The 21710-nt window shown below is 37.0% G+C and overlaps 1 protein-coding gene across 1 annotated transcript in view; it reads left to right on the top strand.

The window, feature by feature from the left end:
- The window catches only part of SYNE1 (spectrin repeat containing nuclear envelope protein 1), a 295282-nt gene that overhangs the window by 259891 nt on the left and 13681 nt on the right, over positions 1-21710 (top strand). The window contains 11 exon segments of the mRNA XM_084285341.1: positions 2346-2508; positions 7530-7717; positions 9579-9729; positions 13373-13555; positions 13967-14104; positions 14863-15054; positions 15873-16206; positions 17046-17114; positions 18998-19140; positions 20038-20164; positions 21327-21538. Of these exon segments, the coding sequence (XP_084141467.1) occupies positions 2346-2508; positions 7530-7717; positions 9579-9729; positions 13373-13555; positions 13967-14104; positions 14863-15054; positions 15873-16206; positions 17046-17114; positions 18998-19140; positions 20038-20164; positions 21327-21538 (1900 nt within the window).

Here is a 21710-nt window from a genome sequence, read left to right as displayed (position 1 = left end):
AATAATTGAACATTGAAATTTAGAAATGAGTTTTCTTCACTAGACCACAGAAACTATTCGATTCTGCAGTATTTTCCCTTCTAAAAGTCTTAAATATTTGTAAAATGTAGCAATACTTACATAGATATACAGATATATAAAACAACCTTTGAAACAAACATGGCATAAGTTTGAATGTGATGTCTTCATTATCAAGCAGGGAAATTATCTCAAATCTCTTCAAGTAACATGCATAGTGCTGCAACAAATGCATGAAATGTTTGTCAGAATAATTAATGGTTTAAACATAATCTTATAAATGAAATCTCAAAAGATCAAAAATTACAGTTGGCTAGGAATACCACATATTTGGATGGTTTCTAACTTGACCTTTGTCTCTAAGTAGAGCTTTTAGTTTCATTTTTAGTCTTTCAGGCCCTGCCATTAACATAGAAATATGTGATTTTGAGCTGTTACATTTTCAAGGGGAAGACAATTTTTTCTTGCATACACATTATGTAATTATTTGTATGCAGGCACAGGGTTCAGTGAGATTAAGAACACATGCATCTTGCTTACTAAAATTCAGAAGAAAAACTGTTAGACATGCTGGATGTCAGAGTAAATTTTCAGAACAGCTGCAGTCACAGCATGGTAACTGTGTAAAAAAGGAAACCCAGCATATTCCAAGAAGCACATGTTTATTTGTTTCAATCTGTACCATGGGCAAGGAAGCTGTTATGTTATACTCTGTACAAAAAATTTAGGTGCAGGTATACTTAAGAATTGCAACAGCCTTTGGAGGGAAGGCAGGTTTAGAAGTAGTTTTTGGCTTTAGTTTGAGAATTCTTTTCATATGTCACTTTTATTTTTTTCTTTTTGTCTCTTAAGTAACTTAGGTCAGGTGACTGAAGACAGTGCTATTTGGGGATTTTATTTTTTTTAGGTTTCTTTTGGAGCCTGGCAGAGAAGTAGTCCCATGCGGTCTGACAGAGACAAAGAGTGTACTTTCTGATTGGCAGGCACTTTATCAGATGTGTCAAGCAAAATTTAAATTAAATCTAGCAAAGATACTAGGGTACTATAAAACTGCCAATATGAAAAGCCTGGTTCACAGCTTGGACTTACAAATGATAGAGCAGCATTGCTTGTACGCTAAGGCCTGATGTGACTCATTGTTCCCTTTTCCACTCCAGCACACATGCAAAAGATCAACAGCATTCAGCCTTGAGAGTCTAAGCAGAAAATGGGCTTGATTTCACCCCAGTTAGACTGAAAAACTGTATGTGAGGTCAGAATGAGTGATAACCAACCTTCTTGCCTATCCTACAAGCAAGCTTCAATTGGTCCAAAACCACAAAACACAAGTATAACACAAAGGTGAAGAGGGGATGGTACCCCAAAGATCGGTTGCTTATAGTTTGTTCCAAGGCTGAATACATTGCTGTGTTTTGGGATGACCTGATTGACTGCAAGTTGGGCTGTCTTCCAGCACAATTGTGTTGTCTTCAATTACTTCATAGCTAGATTTTCAGAATGAAGGAATTACTGAGAAAGACTTTTACAGATGAAACAGGCTGAAGTGAAAAATGTCAGCACAGGGTGAAGGTTTAGTGAAATTTTTCCCTCTCATTAATCTTAATGCACATTTAAATCAAAAACACTGTATATTTTTTCCTGACCAGTACTTTTGCAGGGTCAGGGCCTCCAGAAAAATACTACTTAGATATCACTACGAAGATACATTCTGATTTCATTGTTTAAATCTGAAGTAGTCCATTAAGACCAAGAACATCTTAAAGCAGCCCTTAGGATTTGGGAATTTTCACTAAGTTCCCAGTTTGATTTCTCTCACTAAAATCTGTTTACTCAGGCACAACTGTCACTGTAACAATAATTCAATGTTTTGAAATCATCAGGATGAAAACAATCTGTTCATTCAGAGCACTACACCAACAGTACTGGTTAACTGGACCAGTTATTTGTTGTCTAAGATCTCTTGTCTTCTTTTAGTCAAGTTTGCAACTAAATTAGCTACATTATTTTGGGTTTTGGTGTGTGTGAGTTTATTTAAATATGTATACATATTTGTATTTCTAACAAACAGTTGTCTCAACAGATAATGGTATAGAACCTTTGAAAATGTTGTCTGGAATTAGTAAACTCATAATTTTTCTTAACCAGAACCTATGAATGCTGGATTATTTGTATAGATAATACACTTCTGTTACTCAATAAAGGAAGACTTCAGAACAGAAGTTGCCATCTATGTTAAGTTTGTTAAGTTTCATCCCCCTGAAACACATACTGTAGAAATTTTTATGTTTTTTTTTGTTTGTTTGTTTGTTTGTTGTTGTTTTTTACAGGGTAAAGAAGTTGAAAGAAACCCTGGTTGCAGTGCAGCAGCTGGATAAGAACATGAGTAGCCTGAGATCTTGGCTTGCCCATATTGAGTCAGAGCTGTCCAAACCAATTGTCTATGAAACTTGCGACTCTGAGGAGATACAAAGGAAGCTAAATGAACAGCAGGTAAAATACAAAACACTTATAAGGTGCACAATGGCATTAGGAGAAACAAAGTAGTGTGTCCTTGGGCTGCTCATACCCAGGGCATGAGGCAAAAACGTGTACGAATATCAAGGCAAGTGGTGCTTACTGTGTCACTTATAGAGCCTTCTGCTGGCTTTGACATCCAGTCTACGGGAGCTGTTTGACATTCACAAGAAAGGTAAGGCACCAAGAGATGTAACCTGAACGAGCCATTGCAATTGATTTTCCTTGGGGGTTTGTGGTTTTTGGTTGTTTGAATTGACTGTTCCAAGAGGCAAAACTGACACCTATTAGACCTTGCAAATTTTGCACATGCTTGAAAAAGACTCTTTTTTAGCAACTTTTCTAACTTGGTTTTATTTTGCAGCTTGTTTGAGAATCACGTTGCACGCAAAGATGCATGAACTATACATGTGAAGTTAAAATCAGTTGTTTTATACCGCCCAAAGCTTTTATGCAGTGCTAGAACAAAATAGTCAACATTGGAACAGGCAAAAAAAAAAAAATGTCAACCAGCTTTTGGCATTACAATTAATCTTACCCCAAAGAACATTTATTATACTTTCTATATCCTGGTCCACTTCACTGCTATGCTATACGCCTACTTCACAGATTATGGCTCAGTGCAGTAGAAGGAAATATATGGGCATTTCATCCTTCAGCTGCCCAGTGTAGTTTTACTTAGAAGCATTTTGCTGGTGAAGACTGTTCTGTTGTGTTCCTGTTGGTTATTTATTAGCAGAAATACCTTTTTGGTGCCTCATTGGAGCTGACTTACATGCTCTCCTGAGTTCTTTCATGAGATGAGAAATAAATGTGTGGGAAGAGGAATGCCAGAACGCTTTGGGGAACTTTAATTTATGGAGTGCATAAAATGGCATTTTGATCTTTTAAGCTGAGTGTGGGGCTGAGACCCAAGAATGTTCTGAGTGTTTTCTGGCTCCCTAACTGATTTTCTACATGGCTGTGCAGAACTGCTTATTAATATTCTATATGTAATTTACACAGGGTTAATAATTCATAACACACAAGTGTAACTAATGAGTTGTGTTTCTGAGATGGTGAAGTGCTGGGCAAGGCTAAACATTGCTGTCAGTAAACTAGATACTTGACATTTTTTTTGCACTAGGATCCCTGTGCAAGCATTCCACTGTTTGTTATAACCACTCATTGTGGGAGTTAGGAGTATGGAGACTGGTGTCTCTCTGATTTCCACCATTTCCTTGTGGTGGTTCCCATAGAGTGAAAGCATACAACAATATTCTGTGGAAGTCTGAGTGGTTTCACTGGACTCCCAAAGGGGAGAAATAGAGGTGAATTTTATACTGGGAAGATACCGTGTTTGTAATCTTGATGATGATTTGATTTGGTAATGCTGCAGACCATGGTTGTCATATATATATTACAAAACAAAAACTTCAATGTATGGCAACCAGTATTTTTATTACCAAGCAGCTGTATCTCTGTTCACTTTATCTCAGAAGGCCAGCATGTCAGCCATCTCAAGTATTTCATCCCTCGTTTTTCTTCCCTCTTAGTGTTCTTTTGTTCTTTTCTATGTTTAATCTTCCACTGAGGCCATGTTATCCTCCCCGTTCATACTGCTACCAGTTGTTCATATACAAGATTACATAAAAAATATTATTCTGTGAAAGAGGAGGGACAAATTCCATTTCTGTAACCCCACTGTCATTCTGTAACTTCTCAGCCTCTTCTTCAGTCAAGAATGAGCTTTGCAGGTTGCTGGTCCCTATAGTGAAATTAAGAGGCAATTCAAGCTGGATATCCTGGGGAAGGTAGTGTAACCTCACTGAAGCATTTTCCAAGGGTTGCAAGCTACATTTCTAGGATTACTTGTTTGTTTACTTTCTCAGCCTGCTACCAGTTGAAATTGAAAAATTGTTTTTGCTTTTGGGATGATTAAAGAAAAACTTGTGCGTTGATGACAGCAGTGCACAAAAGTGATGCTTCTTCTGTAAACTAACCAAAAAGGCTAATTGTTCTCTAAGAAACATATCAACTAAGGAAAAAAAAAAAATATATATATATATATAGCATAGTCATCTGTTGTAGAAAAGCTTTGTAGGTGAATAAAAGTTTAATTCTTAGGAATACTCAGGACCATCAATGTGGCAGTTATAATTGCTGCTGTAGTCCAAGGAATACTCAGGACCATCAATGTGGCAGTTATAATTGCTGCTGTAGTCCAAAACAACAGAAAAGAGATTATGTTACCTGAACTTGCTTAGCCTAAAGTCTCATAGCTGTCTGGAATACATGTTTTACAGAGTGTTGAAACTATTTATAGCATCCACCTTATATAACATCTCAGGACAGGGAGAAGAATAAACACTTGTACATTATGATGAAAGAGTATTTTCCAGGCAAGTGAAAGTGAAAGGGACAGAGCTGAAGGATAAAATACCGTGATTTTCCACTTTCTCATGTAGGTGAGACGTTCACAAAATATCCTTCTATTTCATATATGAGAACAGGAAATTAATAAAGTCATTGAGTCCAATCTTCACAAACAACAAAATCAGATAACTGATATAAGATAACATTACTCCATTTCAAACTTGATGATGCTTTTAGATTCTATATTTAAACCTCATTTCCTGCTGGAAGGCTATCTTCATATTGCTAGTTGTTAGAAAGGTTTGTCCAATTGGAGCTTAAATTTAGGTAGAGACAGTATGTTGACACTATATTTCTTTTTTTGTGTCAACATTTTTCTTTACAAGCAAAATCACAGAATCATCTAGGTTGGAAGAGACCTAGTCCAACCTGTGACCTAACATTAACCAGTCCTCCACTAAACCATATCAGTAAGCTCTACATCTAAACGTCTTTAAAGACCCCCAGGTATGCTGACTAAACCACTTCCCTGGGCAGCCCATTCCAATCCCTAACAACCCTTTCAGTAAAGAAGTTCTTCCTAATATCCAACCTAAAACACCCCTGTTGCAACTTCAGCCCATTCCCCCTCATCCTGTCACCGGGCACGTGGGAGAATAGACTAATCACCACTGTGCTACAGCCTCCTTTAAGGTACCCGTAGAGAGCCATAAGGTTGCCCCTGAGCCTCCTCTTCTCCAGACTGAACAATCCCAGCTCCCTCAGCCGCTCCTCATAAGACTTGTTCTCCAGACCCCTCACCGGCTTCGTTACCCTTCTCTGGACTCACTCAAGCACCTCCATGTCCTTCTTGTAGCAAGGGGCCCAAAACTGAACACAGTACTCAAGGTGTTGGCCTCACCAGAGCCGAGTACAGGGGGACAATCGCTTTGCTAGCCCTGCTGGCCACACTGTTTCTGATATAAGCCAGGATGCTGTTGGCCTTCTTGGCCATCTGAGCACACTGCTGGCTCATATTCAGCCAACTATCAACCAATACTCTCAGGTCCTTCTCTGCAAGGCAGCTTTCTAACCACTCACTTTACCTCTACTTAGCCTCAAGTTACCATTTTCTTGTTCTCCTACTGTGTTCATCTCTGGGGGCCCCCAGCACAAGAAGGGCCTATTAGAATGAGTTCAGAGGAGGGACACAAAGATGATCAGAGAGCTGGAGCACCTCTCCTATGATGACAGGCTATGGGAGCTGGAGTTGTTCAGCCTGGAGAAGAGAAGGCTCCAGGGAGGTCCTTCCAAAGCAGGTCTACAGGAAAACTCAAGAGGGACTTTTTGGCAGGGAGTGTAGTGATAGGACAAGGAGTAATGGTTTTAAACTAAAATAGGGTAGATTTAGATTATACATTAGGAAGAAGGGTTTGTGAGGCACTGGAACAGGTTGCCCAGAGAATCTATATGTGCCCCATCCCTGGAAGTGTTCAAGGCCAGATTGAATGGGGCTTTGAGAAACCTGGTCTAGTGGAAGGTGTCCCTACCCATGGCAGGGGGGTTGAAACTAGATAATCTTTAAGGCCCTTTCCAACCCAAACCTTTCTATCATTCTGTGATTCTATAAATAAAATTTCACATCTCTTATACTAACAGTTATTTTGTTCACCTGCAGCAGAAGCGAATGTGGTATTCTAGATGCAATCTATCACTTTATGGTATAGTCATGTTAACACTTCTCTGTTACTCTTGGGATTATGTTGCCTTGACCTTGGTCCATCCTGACTTTTCCATCTAATACTCTGATGGTTCATTTCAAATTTAAGCAAAAGTCAGGGAGGGTTTCTTTTCCTTGCACTTATCTAACAGAAATAGCCAATTACTTCTGTGGCTTGTCTCGACTTGAACCAGTTGTTCAAAACTGAAAATATGCTTCAAGAAGAAGCATTATCACCAGTGGAGGAAAAGACGTTACAACCAAGAAACCAACAGGAGAAATAATACTAATCACGTATAACAAGTGCTAAGACCACATAAGTACATTTTCTTTAGCTGTCCTAAATCCTCCTTTCCAATTCAAATTAAAATGCTATGTGTTTTGAAAGTTGAAGGAATAAACTCCTACTAAATATGCAGTTTGACATGTGCTGCTGCCAATTTCCATGTCAGACGTACTGCTATGCAGCTATCTTGCCTGGAGAAGAGTAGAATCATGAAGGGCACCTCCAGTAGATAATACTTTTTCCTGACACACTTCTCTTACTAACTTCTGCTTTACATTCTCTATGATAATGGAGAAGCGACGGGAATGTCATTGGTGTGGTTGATTAAATGTAGCTGAAAGATACTCATCTGAGTATGCAGAGCTCTGGCAGTTTGTCCCAGGTGATGGTCTGATGTTCATAGCTCTTGGGAGAGCTGTTCATGCTGCCAGGTTCTCCTAGCTTCGCTGATAACATTGCATCAATATTTGTGCTGTCACAAGCACAATATCTATCTTAGTAGATTGCTTTTTTCCTGTTTGCAATTGTTTGGTGTTTTTTGTTTGTTTGTTGTTGTTGTTTGTTTTGTTTTGTTTTTTTGAACATGTAGAACAGAAATGCATTTGTATTTAAGCATGTTTTGTAATTTATCTTAAGAATTAATTTCTTCATCTACAGGAACTTCAGAGGGACATAGAGAAACACAGCACTGGAGTAGCATCTGTTCTCAATTTGTGTGAAGTGCTTCTTCATGACTGTGATGCCTGTGCCACAGAAACAGAGTGTGACTCTATCCAGCAGGCTACACGTAACCTGGACAGAAGGTGGAGGAACATTTGTGCAATGTCAATGGAAAGGCGACTTAAGTAAGTCTAAAATGTCTACAAATGAGTGTTTCCTTTCACAAACACAACTACAGAATGGGATATATATGATAGGGTTGCAGTATTGAAGGAAAGAGTCTTGTGGGAGTGTGGCTATGGCGGTCGACAAGCCCCATGGTTGGTGATAACATTGGACTCTTAGGACTCTTAAGGATAAGGCCAAAAGGAATGTAAAGAGTGTAGAAGGAACAAAGGGTGACTCAGGAGACATCTTGGTGTCTCAGGTTGCTTGTTCTCCAGCCCTTAAGACATGGAAGTTATTGGGTGTTTGCTGTTACCGGGCAAAGTTGTTGACCAATGAATAGTTAGTGGAAAAGTACTGCTGTAGGGCAATTGGTATAAGAAGGGAGCTTGTCCTCAATAAGAATAGATGAAGTTATGCCCTCAATAAGAGGGAGTGGAAGTTGTCATCAATAAAGTAGTAGCAGTTACTGATCCTGAAAGAACTCTGGTGTCTGTGTGGTTCTTGATGCCACAAAGTCTAGAGGTCAGAAAAGGATCATACACTGAATAAAAGCCAATAGTTATCATGACACTAGGGAAAAAAAAGGGGAAAAAAAAAAAAAAAAAAAAGTTGTATTATTATGGGTCTTTATATAAAGTACATGAGTCAATTACCAAATTTTGTTCACATGAGACCTTTGATGGAATATGTTTGATTTTCCATGCTTTACAGGAGCAATAAGAAATAAACTAGAGAAAGTATGGATGACTGCAGTGATTTCAAGAGGTTTAGAAAACATGACCTAAAAGAGAGAGTTACAATAATTAGGCTTACCCTAATGATGTTTGTCCTGCTTCATATCCACAGATTGCTATCTCTAAGTAATTTTCTACTGTTTCCATGGTAATGTGTGCTATTAATACATTTGTAATAGTAAATTAGCTGAGCTATCAGTATTAGGATTGTTATTGTGCTAAAAAAAAAAAAATCATTTGAAAAAGGAAAAAAAAAAAAAAAAAAGGGATGTTAAAATTCAAGTTCAACAACATATCATCAGAGTGTAAATTTTACCTCAGAGTATTGCATGGATCAGGCGCCTTTCAGAGCTGCATATCTAAGATTTGGGGAAAATGTCTTCTGTATGCAAAAGCACAAAGTTCTGTTGTAATATATGCGGTCCCCACCCCAAAAAAAAAAAAAATCATCTTGGGATTTTACAGTCTCAATATTAAGACAATTTGATTTCAGGATCGAGTCAGTCACTCCTTTCACATATTCAACTGAGGTCAAATAGTCTATTTGAAAAGTTGAAATATATATATATTTTTTTTGATTAAAAAAAAAAGTGATTACTATATATATTGAGAGAACATTTTACCACTTGTTGAATGCCAAAAAAAAAAAAAAAAAAAAAAAAAAAGAAAAGAAAAAGAAAAAAGAAAAAAGGTCATGTCCCTTTGCTATGCAGGATAATGACTGTGAACTTTAAAACAACTCAAGCATTTTGCAAAAAAAAATAATAAAATGTTCTGAAGTTGAAGTTACTGTGGAATTTCTAATCTCTGAAATACTGTTTTAGGTACCTAGATTAGACTGTATATCTGAAGTTATTTAGCTTGTGCTATGATTTTTATAGCTCCTATTACATGTTTATAATGTTCTTTTTATAATGGTTCCAAAATTAGACGTATTAAAAAAACTGTCATCATCTTATTCGAGCTCAGTCTGGAATGAGTCAGTCTCCTCTGTTGTCTGTTTATCAACCTGCCTATGTGAGTTAGATTAAGAGCCAGTTATTGTTTAGTGCAGTACAAGTTTGCTGTTGATGATTATTTAAAGTACTGAAGGTCAGCTGTCCTTCAGTCCCAGCATTCCTTGATTTTCCATTATCTGTTGCAGAATTGAAGAGACATGGCGGTTATGGCAAAAGTTTTTGGATGACTACTCAAGATTTGAAGATTGGCTAAAAACCTCTGAGAGGACAGCTGCTTTCCCAAGCTCCTCTGGTGTACTTTACACGGTTGCTAAGGAAGAACTGAAGAAATTTGAGGTGATTTATAATACTTGAAATTTAATATCTACTGATCGCATTACAGCAGCCAGCTGGTGTTCTTCCTTCCCATACACAAGTCACTCAGCAGACACTGTATTAACATAGCAGAGTTGATGATTTTGCAACTGCCCTCTCTGGCAGGTTTCTAGGAGGAAAAAACAGTGGAAGGTGGAAACTAAAAATGCTAATAAGTTAATCCAGCCTCACTTCGTTTTTGTTCACCACAGTTAGAATTTTTGTCATTTTTCTTCTGCATTTAATATGCTCAGTCAGCAGGTGCTCCATAGCATTCATTAATTTCTCTTCAGTAAGTACTTCTTCAAATGAATGCTGTATGTCTTGGCTTTTGCTTTGATTTCATCCCTTTACTTCTTTCCATAACACTCTGATACCAGCCCTCTAAACTCTTGTATTTTTTTGTACAAAGTACTATGTGCCCATATTAGATACTTATCCCTGAAATGCATGTGCATGCAAGTATTGTTGTATGTCCACATGGTGTCCCCAGCAACTTAGAGGTCAAGTGTGTCCTTAAAAGTTGACAAGCTGTCAATTCAATCAATGCTTTATGGCTTGTTACGTAACCCTGTTATGTCTCCTACAAAGTGATGCTTTGTCTCATAATCGCAATGGGTTGTATGCCTATATGCAAAGCACACATAGTCCATGTGGCTAATCATGGTAAAAGTCATAGAATCAGAGAATCACAGAATGGCTGGGATTGAAAGGGGCCTTAAAGGTCATCTAGTTCCAACCCTCCTTTCATGGGCAGGGACACCAATCCAACCTGCCCTTGAATGCTTCTAGTGATAGGGCACCCACAACTTCTCTGGAAAACCTGTTCCAACTTCTGAGTAAAAGATTTCTTCCTAGTGTCTAATCTAAATTTCATCTCTTTTACCTTAAAGCCATTACTCCTTGTCCTATCACCACATGCCTTGACAAAGAGTCACTCCCCAGCTTTCCTGTAGGCCTCTTTTAGTTTCTGTAAGGCTGCTATTAGGTCTCCCTGAAGCCTTCTCTAGGCTAAACAACCTCTCTCAGCCTGTCTTCATAGGAGTGGTGCACCATCCCTCTGATCGTCTTTTACTTAGTTTTAGATTTGCAAAGAGAATATCAAGATGAGAGAGAAAAATGACTCTGAAGAAAGAGAACAAATTATTTAGACATTTCAGTAAGCAAGCCAGGTGCTAGAAAGTATCTGCTCTGAGGAAGAAATGCAAATTTTACATGTCCAAGAGAAGTTAATACTTTCTAGTGTAGCATTTAATTCAGAAACATAAACTGTGAAGCACTGATTCAAGTTTTATTATTGACATTTGCATCTCTGAGTGTACTGGTCAGGTTCTGTTTACACTGCCAGACTTCTTAATTAGGGTGAGTTAGGTTACCAGATCATAATAATGCTTCCTTGCTGGACCCATGCACTCTGCCTCAGACTTTCTTTCCATTGTTTCTTTGTTCAGTGATCAGTGTCTAAGTGTCTTGTTTAGCAAGTCACTCTATGAGAAACAGTACCAAAAATCTTAGCTGTCTGATTTTCAAAGGTGACTTGACATTGCCCAAAGTCTGTTTCACCAAACCTCCATTTGTAAGGTGACCTTCCCTCTCCTGCGGACTTGTAAGATTTTTACTGCAGGAACTATCTGCAAAGTTTATCTGTCTTTCTAGAAGCCTGCTTTCCCTGCAGTTGGATTCTTTCTCCTTTTCCTTTTCCCTCCTCTTCCTGACTATGTAGTTTCTCAAACTACAAAAAAAAAAAAAAAAAAAACAACTTGGTGTTCAAATTCAGTTGCGAATTCAGCAAATTCACTGTTAAGTCAGTATAAAGTCAGCCATGTATGCATACTAACTAAATTGATTTTTTCTTTAACTGATTTTTTTTCTAATTTTATTTTCCCCTCCATATTAGTTAAATAATAATAATAAATAATAATAAAAATAATAACTAAAAAAGTGCAAGACCATGTAAGAATATTTCATTTCCTGATCATGGAGGTCAGAGATGAGTGCCACTCAATTCACAATACAAACTCACACTGCATCCTCCTCAATAGCTTACAGAGAAATGAAAAGAGGTTACAGGGAAGAAGGCAACAGATGTATTCTTGTGTAGCTGAACTGGAAGTATGTAAAACAAATACACAGCTGTTCTTTTGCTGGACAAGTCTTGGTAACAGGTGAAACAACAACTGCACATTTGTAGATTTCATAATCCTAGTAAATATAGTGTAGATTTCATAATCCTAGTAAATAATTGTGTCTCTTGCATGAGAATCACTTCCCTTTTTCTCCTTGTGTGATTTTAAGTGAATTCAGTTTTGTTGAGTATTTCAGTCCAGTTACAAGCCTATTTGCTGCTTGTTGGTTGTCCCCTACTCAATTTAACAGTGATTTAAACAAAGGAAATAGTTGTATTGAGAGGACTCTACAGACTTTTATCTTTTTCTGTTTTTGAACCAGATTCTGTACTTCTGTCTCTGGTCTTACAGTAAAAGAGTGCTTATTTCACTTTTAGCTTTAGTACAGTATTAAGAGTATATATCATTAATGAAGAAATCTTGTGTTACCTGATATTAATGAAAAGTTCTATACTGAAGTGTTTTTTATCTATCACGCTTCTCTGATTTTTAATAAGGATAGTGTCTTGTTTTGGGAGAGATTGTTTATTTGCTTTATGAGCAATAGTAGAGAGCAAATTTGTAGAACTACAATTGGAGCAAAAAACTGTTCACCTTTGTCCTCCTTTTATTCAAAAGAGAGATGGTAAAGTAGTCATTTTAAGTCTTCTTTTGTTTGATTTTCTGTTCATGAAAATAGAGGTAAGTGGAATTTTGAAAAACAATTCATAAATAATTTTTGATTGGAAAAAATCAGTCAATCCCTTACACAGTGCTTCCTCTAACTTGCTTTGTGATTGCTAGTCACACTGTGAAGCTGATGGGCTAAATCATCTACTTTTCCACTCCCCAGCTGAGTGACTGAGTCTTTAGTAATAGTAGAAGAAGCACTGAAAGTATGTGACAGAGACACTTGTCCAGGCATATGCTGGTATAGATGTTCATAAAATTTTCTTTCTATGAAAAGTTTAAGACAAAACTGACTTGTATAGCAATATACTGAGGTTAAAGAGATGATTCCTTCAGTACCAATTTTTGCTATTTTTGGTAAAACTCAGATTAAGCAGTTTCTTAAAACTTCAATATTTGCACTTCAAGCAAATGTAGTTTGTGTAAGGAAATCCAATGAGGCCACAGGAATCTTGGCTTACTTTTCCATTAAAAAAAAAAAAAATCATGTTCATTGTTTGTGTTCCTATTCCTCAATACAAAGGCATAAGAGCATTCTATTTATTTTTTTTTCCCTTGGTGTGATTTTTATCATTGTAACAGGTATTCTTCTTGCAATTTTTCACTCAATAAATTATGTCAGCCTTGTAAACTTTTTTCTTTTTCTTGCTCATTTTATTCAGAAGATCATATCTCAGTGTCTGCATCTACACTTAAATTTATTTAACCCCAAAAGATCAGCTAGCATGGGTTTTAGTGTAGAAGCAGTGTCAAAATAAAAGGAGAGGCTATATACATATTGTGATTTAAATAATGAAAACTGATGGTGTCTTTTATTCACGCTGCTTTAGGCCTTCCAGAGACAGGTGCATGAAAGTCTGACTCAGCTGGAACTGATTAACAAGCAATATCGTCGCCTGGCCCGGGAAAACCGTACTGATTCTAACTGCAGCCTCAAGCAGATGGTCCATGAGGGGAACCAGAGATGGGACAACTTACAAAAGCGAGTTACTTCCATCCTGCGCAGGCTAAAAGTATTTTTCCCTGTTTAAGACTTTGGCTTTCGCTACTGTACTTGTGAATTATGAGTACTACAGAAACTTCCAGTTTAATGCATTTTTAGTGTTTTTGAGAAGTTTTCTACCTTTGGAAGAGAAAGGGAGCTTAGAAGTTCACTTTAAGGTAACCAAAGCATGAAATCTATAGGCAAATGAATATCACCTCCTCCTTAGAAGATAACTTTCATGTCTGCTAATTGTAGCTGAAGGTGATATTACTGAAGAGGGAACCCTAGAAATCACGTAGGGAATAAAAGAAGAAAGTCTACTGAGTTTGGATTAGTTTTGAAGGGCATGAAAGCTCTTTCTTTGGAGAATTCTGTTGCTGTTTTTTGGGAGGTTGTTTGGTCATTTCATGCCACTCTGTTTTTCACTCCACTTCCCCAGCATTTTATTGGCCAGCGTGAGGAGTTTGAGACAGCACGTGATAGCATCCTGGTTTGGCTAACAGAGATGGATCTGCAACTGACCAACATAGAGCATTTCTCAGAGTGTGATGTCCAAGCAAAGATAAAGCAACTTAAGGTAAAGAATAAGTAAATGGAGAGAGGGTGATGGAAGAGAGAAGGGATAAAAACAGTCTTGGGTCATCGGAAGGTGGAAGGGGGCTTGGAGGGAGGAGGGCAGCTGGGGGAGAATTTAATAAACATTAAACCAAAGTACATCCTGATGCAGCCCCTTAATTGCATGCTGAAATTCAGCCTCAGAAGTTCTGGTATATGTCACATTTCAATACATACTTTTCTGCTAGAGTGAAAGAACTTTGGACAGTGATAAATTTTCAGAAAAACAAGTGGTAGTCTCTGTTCCCTAAATAAAGGAAGAAATGTAGATTAAAAATAATGTCAGGTCTCCAGTACTTCTGACACCTAACAATTACTACATTTTCCAACCATTTCTACATCCAAATAATACATTATTTGATGAGAAAAATGTCAAATGGAAGTCACGTCATGTTATCCAAAATTCCAGTAGGTTAGCTTTAGCATCTGTGTCCATTCTAGACATTTGGTCATGGGCATGGCTTGTTTAGAGAAGAGCTTTCTTTCCAAATACAACAAGAGAGGAATGAGATGGTAAACCATGAAGTATCACTGTTTTTAACAAGAAAGACTGTGGAATGCTAAATTTAATTTCTCATTGTTGTTCATACCAGAATATTTAGAATCATTCCATTTTGTTACCCACATCATTCTTACTGAAAAAAATCTAAGAGTTGTATATAACTTAGTTTGTTTTAATGAAGATTTCATTGATAAAGTATGGGCTTTGCTTTTATAAAGGCTTTCCAGCAAGAAATTTCCCTGAACAACAACAAAATTGAGCAGATAATTGTGCAGGGAGAGCAACTCATTGAGAAATGTGAGCCAATGGATGCAGCTGTCATTGAAGAAGAATTAGATGAGCTGCGTCGTTACTGTCAAGAGGTCTTTGGACGTGTGGAACGTTATCACAAGAAACTGATCCGTCTTCCTGTGTGTATACTTACATATGTATTTGTTTTATTGCCATTTAACAAATGTGAGAATGAGGAGACAGAAAGATGTTGAAATGAACTAACATTTCCAACTTTCAAAAAAAAAAAAAAAATCCTGTGGTTTTAATTTTGTTACAACTCTGACCATCTGCCTCCCTTCATTCCATGCTATTTATGTCCTGTTCAGAGAGCAAACTTAACAGATCTGGATTTTTTTGTAAACCATCATGAAAATCCATGCAAACTTGAGATTTTAAAGGTTTGCTAATGGGGGAACATCTCTATTATTTCATTTTCAAAACAATAATAGAGTGATTCTCCCCAAGCAGAACAGATAGAAATTTGTCTCCAGAGCTGAACAAACAGCTGAAGAAGTGAGAGCAAAATGACATTTGGTAGCTCAAGTCCCATGAAAGCAAAGGAGCAAAACTCATTTTTTCCAGAAAAATGAAAGAATGTAATAGGAGCACTGGTCACAATAGCGGTCACTTAACACTTGATTCCAGAGTTTTCTTTAACTTAATGTCTGCATTACACTGGCATCAGTAAAAAGTCTGGAGCCATTTGCTTAGTGTGAGACTGTGGTGCATTACATAACTAAAATGATCTTGCATTATGAAATTTCTTGTTGTTCTCTTTTTTTAGTGGACCTTTAAATTATGAAGGGGAAGTACAAAAAGAAGCAAAATGTAAACCCCATCATTGACTATTACCTAATGCTACTTTATATTTATGCTTTATGTTTATGCTGGCCAGGATGACCTTACAGTGCTTTTGCATGTTGCATTGATCGATCCATTTGCATTATTTTTCTAGCTGACAGATGATGAACATGACCTCTCTGACAGAGAGGTGGATCTGGATGAATCAGCAGATCTCTCTGATATACACTGGCACGACAAATCTGCAGACAGCATTCTCTCCCCACATCCTTCTTCCAACCTTTCACTGCCCCTTTCACAGCCAGTGAGAAGTGAGCGATCAGGTCGGGACACCCCTGCAAGTGTGGACTCCATCCCACTGGAGTGGGATCATGATTATGACCTTAGCAGAGACCTGGAGACGGCTGGTTCACGGGAAATGCACTCTGAGGAAGAAGATGGAGAACAAGAGAAAGACTTCTACCTGAGAGGAGCAGCAAGTATAGCAGGTATGGTAGCAAATTGTGTGTCCTGTTCTCTCAGTAAGAAGAAGCAAATGTTACATGTGTGACTGCTTGGCTAAGATACTCATGGAAAAGTATTTTAAATAGCCCCTGAAGATCTTAAATAGCTTTCCCCAAGTGATCCCAATGGCCTTCTGGCCTTAGATGCAGTGCTGGAAATTCCTGGATGACTACAGCCTTGGCAAATCACAAAGGTTTGTACGATATGACAGAGAATTGGCTATCTCTGTGCCTGCAGCCTGCCAGATGGGATATGTCATCTGTAAGAACTATGCATCATAACTTATTCTGACTAGAGAAAACTATGCTGGAGATGTCAAGAGGCGCAGAAGATACTGATGAAGAAATGCTGGGGGAGAGATCAACAACCCAAATCATAAGGTGCTTAAGTAGATCTTAATGCAGTCCATATTCAGGCAAGACTCCAACAACTGTGAGTTTAGTCTGAGGTGGCATCTCAGGTCTTGCTTTCCAGAAAAGCTGGAAATCCTTTCTAAGTTTGTATAGTTTGTGCAATAAATCTTAATGAGTGAAAGTTACCATATGCAGACAATTGTGCAGGAAGACTTACTGGTATATTACAGTCTGATCTTCTGGCTGTCTTTTGCTTTCCAGGTGCATTGCTCTGAAAAGAGTCAGGTTTCTCTGGATATTAAGAGACTTTTTAGCAGGATCCTTACTTTTGTCTTCATCATTTTTCCCTCTCCAGAAAGGATGTTTGCTATTGGAACTGTTTCTGTACTTCATCCCATGGAAAAGACTCCTGTTATGAGGAGACAGCCATTGCTGAGCTGTCAGTTTAGACTGTGCTTTTATTTTTTCAGATATAGAGATCCCTGAAACTCTTGACACCTATGTCACACTTACAGAAAATGCACTCAAAAATTTCTCTGGTAGGCACTGAAAAATGCTAAGCATAGCCAGATGCAAATACTACAGTGCACAAGCAAAGCATCTTCCTCTTCTCAATATCTTGGCATCTATTATACTTTTCACAACTTACAAATACTTCTGTGGCAGCATTGGCATGTTAATGTAGAAATACCTGCTTTTCTGCTGGGATTAATGGTATTACTGGGTGCATGGATGAAACAATGAAGTTTGAAGTATTGGCCCTCTCACCTTAGCTAATTAGACAAAGCTGATCAGTAGTTTATTCATATTGGTAGAGTCCCACAACAGGACTCAGTGCTCTGTGTCTCTCAGAGAAGAGTGATTTCTACAAAAATTATTATTTAGCTATAACATTTTAGGGTAGTTCTTATTTCATGTGATTATGATGCTAAGGTAACGGATGTACTGTCATCCAACGTCTTTGTTTTAGTGTTTTATATTGGAAGGTAGATTTTTTTTCAGTTTGCATTTTTACACAAGATTAAACATACTGTTCCACTTGTTAGATCTCAAAGAGATTAGATGCACTTGCAAATACCTTCTCACATGATCTCACAGTTTTACTCTTGTGAAATAATGAAATATTGCAAATACGAAATATCAAACATTTTAAAATCTTTAAATTTGTGACCTCAAGTTGAGTCTGTTTTTATTTTTTCCCCAGTTTAGTCAAATAATACTGTCAGTTAATCATGATTAAGAGTATAGATAGTATTATGTATAGAAAAATGTGTGGTTTCATGACCCATGAAAATTTTGAAAGTAGTGAGAGAAAATTTTGAGCAACTTGTTCTATCTATATGGTGGGATGGCATTTTGTATGAAAAAGAGTTTTAACCACCTCAGAGTACCCATTTTCTGTAATTAGCTGGACAGAAGGCTTCCTTTATCTGTGCAAGTTTTCAAACTTGTTTTTTATAAACAAATTCAGACCATCTTTGTAAACAAATGAAAATCAGGCAGAGTCATAGAATATGGATAGGAGGAATTTCACACAGTCCTCTATGCTGCAGACTACTTCAGACCCGAATTGGCTGTATCTGATTCATATCACAGAATTCACTTGACTTCTATAAGGAAATTGTATTTGCTTCAAAAACAATATGAGTTCCAAATGGCTTGGTAGAATTTTTAACATTTTTAAATATTATTTTTGTCAAATATTTGAATGGAAAAACACTATCAATTTTGCTGCTTAATGTAGTTGCTTTAATCAGGTGTGGGCTACTCACTGTGGCCATTCAGAACATACAGTCATCTTTGGATCTTGAGAATATAATTACAACAATATCACTTATCATTTATATACCACTTTTGATCTTCAAAATTTGATATAAACAGAATCTGTTCATGTAGCTCAAAATTCTACTATTTTTAGTGCTGAAAATTAATACAAAGAGAAAAAAGAAGAAATCAAATTTTAATGCAAGCTTTGAAACAGGAGCTTGTGATACAAGGTTTTATCTGAGAGTGTTTGAACATGAAAAGGAGGCATGCTGTCTCCAAAATCAGTGAGGCTAGAACATGTTTCGCTAAGATCTTTGCCCTTCACACTGGTGAGAGATTCTCTGAGGGAAAAAGTCCTTTCAGAATAGTTAGCAAGACTGCTTGAAACTGTGAAGATTTTTATCATATTCTTATGGAAATTATGTTCATTTGTACATTGATCTGTCCTATAAAGATTGCTAACATGCTCTAATGTGACTAGTTATTAGTTTGCTTTGACATGTACTACTCATACAGCTGCAGTCAAATTCCTTCTTTACTGTCTAATCCAGCTAGTATTCCTGATACTTACTCTGCCTGGGCAAAATGTAGATAGAAGTTCTGGAAAATTTGTGTGGCAGTCACTTTTTTTTTGTTTATTTGTTTTTTGATACAGGAGAATCTAGTGCGCTAGAAGCACATATCCTACAGCTGGACAAGGCCTTAGATACCAGTCGTTTCCAAATACAGCAAACAGAAAACATCATCCGCAGCAAAACACCTACAGGACCAGAACTGGATTCCAGTTACAAGGGATATGTGCGTGTGCTTGATTCTCATTATGTGCTGACATTTCCAAAAATCACTGTTCTTAGTCATGGTGGTGTATTTTGGAACAAAAATCAAATAAGCACTACAAGCTTAGGTTTACTTGAAAGAAATCAAGCTGTGTTTTGAAAGAAATACAGCTTTTTCAACAACTGCTTCTCAGGCTTACTCACTCGCATGGTTACTACCCTTAATCACATGCTTTGTTGTTTACATTATTAGTGTTTTTACAATAGTATAAGTTTACAGAAACATCACTCTAGGGAGTTTATTTTCCTATTATATTTCTGTCGATGTCCAAAAGTAATTTCTCACACATGTGTTTTTATCCATCTGATATTGATATCTTTGTTTAAAATTCCTCTGCTTTTAAGAGCAAGTTTTAAAGCTTGATGCATAATATTCATTTTCCTAATGAATTGTAAACATGCATCATGTGAGCAAAGTTGTATATATGGAATCCATGACTGAAAAGCTTTCTCAGTGAGGTTTTCTGTAAGAAAAATATCTCCATAAGTTTTTCAGACCATTTTATTACTGACAGAATTGAAAATTTAGGTGATTGGATGCATAGTAGTATTTCAATACTGTTTTTCTTTTCCTAATCACAGTTTTTAGTGTCTAAACATTTATAATAGATGTCACCTGAAGTTCTCCAGAAAGATATGGAACAGAGGCACTGAGATATTTTTATTTCATCTGAATTTAAGTCTTTATTGTTTGCATATAGATTTCTTTGATAGTGACAGATTGTGAAAGGAATAGATTTTTACCCTCACACTTGGACCTACCTGCAGAAAATTTTAGAAGTTGCATTTTCCCTGCAACTAGTCTTGTACAGTGCACATTGAGATGGGTATTTTTTTGATTGTTTGTTTGTTAAAACAGATGAAGCTACTAGGTGAGTGCAGTGGAACCATAGACTCGGTAAAAAGACTTGGATACAAACTGAAGGAGGAAGAGGAAAAATTATCTGGACTTATTAACCTGAACAGTACTGAAACCCAAACAGCTGGTAAGTCATACTCAATATTTTGATGGAAATCAATTATGAAAAGTAGCAAACGTATGCAATGTTTTTCTGAATTAGCAGTTGGTATTACTTACTGACGTAGATATTTACATAATGGTGTCTGTTACCATGTTCTGTTTAACATCTCTTACAATTAAGTAGGAATAGTAAGTATTCCTTGTATATGTCATATGAAGACTTTAAGCATACAAGTGCATTTTAAGAACCCCTTCATATCATGAGACGTAATTGTTAATCTTTGGGAAAGTCCCTGTAGATGCAGTGTGTTTTATTAAATGTTTTCTTTTGAAAAATGTTTTGCCCTACAAAACATGTAAATCAGCATTCATTTCTTCTAATATTACCTTTCACTTTTTCTTGTATTAGCTGTCTACAATACAGAAATATATATTCACCTGGTAGAAGTATTCACCTGAGTAATTTTAAGCATCAGCTATAGAGCAGAATGTATTGATTGTAAAAGCGTGTAGATGTTCCAGAGTCTGTGAAGGCAAGGTCTCCATTCTCAGCCTGCAAATACATGCTACCTGTGTAGTTTATTTTATTTGTAATTAATATATATTTTTTTATTATTATTTTAAGTTGATGGGATGATACAACTTGTCCTTCTCTAAGACGCAGCATTTCAAGTAAACTAAGAAGAAACAGACCCTAATTTATTTCTTTTTAGCAGAGATACTTATCCAATGCAACATCAGTAGCTTTAGCAAATGTGGTGATATGGGAATATTAAATAGTGAGAGGTACGAATACTTCTAAAAATAATATTAAATATGTGGCTAATTAGACATATTCAGATTCTGTCCTATTGGTACTTATTCTGATTTAAAATGTCTTTATACCAGCATAACCTGTTCAGACACATGTATTAACTTAGTTCTGTAAAGCCAAGATGAGTCCGACATTAGAGAGTGGTAACATTTTTTGATGCCTGGTTGCTCATCCAGATTTTTCATTCTTTCTCTCCAACATAATGTTTTTTTCAATCTAACTTAGTTTTCAGCATGGTGTTTAGGGGGGTTAGGGTTTTTACAGATGTTAAGGAGCATCTTTTTTACTGTGCAGGATTCAACTGACACAATTGCATGTGTGGCAAATGTTTGGGGTGTGTTTTTCTTTCTGAACTTGGTGTTTATCATTCCAGGTGTAATTGACCGATGGGAATTAATCCAGGCTCAAGCTCTAAGCAAGGAACTAAGGATGAAGCAGAACCTTCAGCAGTGGCAACAGTTCAATTCTGACCTTAATAGCATTTGGGCTTGGTTGGGAGAAACTGAGGAAGAGCTGGAGAAGCTACGCTGCCTTGATCTTAGTACTGACATACAAGCCATAGAGTTTAGGATTAGAAAGCTGAAAGTGAGTTCTCTTTTCCATAGTTTAAGTTGCAAACAGTCCTGAATGCAACACATATGTTAGAAACGTCACTGATAGTTGCAGCTGGTTTGCTCCATTCTGTACATAGCTGATGACTGAAGTAAGTAACTAAGTAACTTCAGTGTGATTTTATGAATCACCTTTTGGCAGAAAA

Source organism: Netta rufina (assembly GCF_964035555.1).
Source record: "Netta rufina genome assembly, chromosome: 3".
Lineage (NCBI taxonomy): Eukaryota > Metazoa > Chordata > Aves > Anseriformes > Anatidae > Netta > Netta rufina.
Note: the sequence above shows the minus strand (reverse complement) of the source record. Positions and strands in the feature narration are given on the sequence as shown.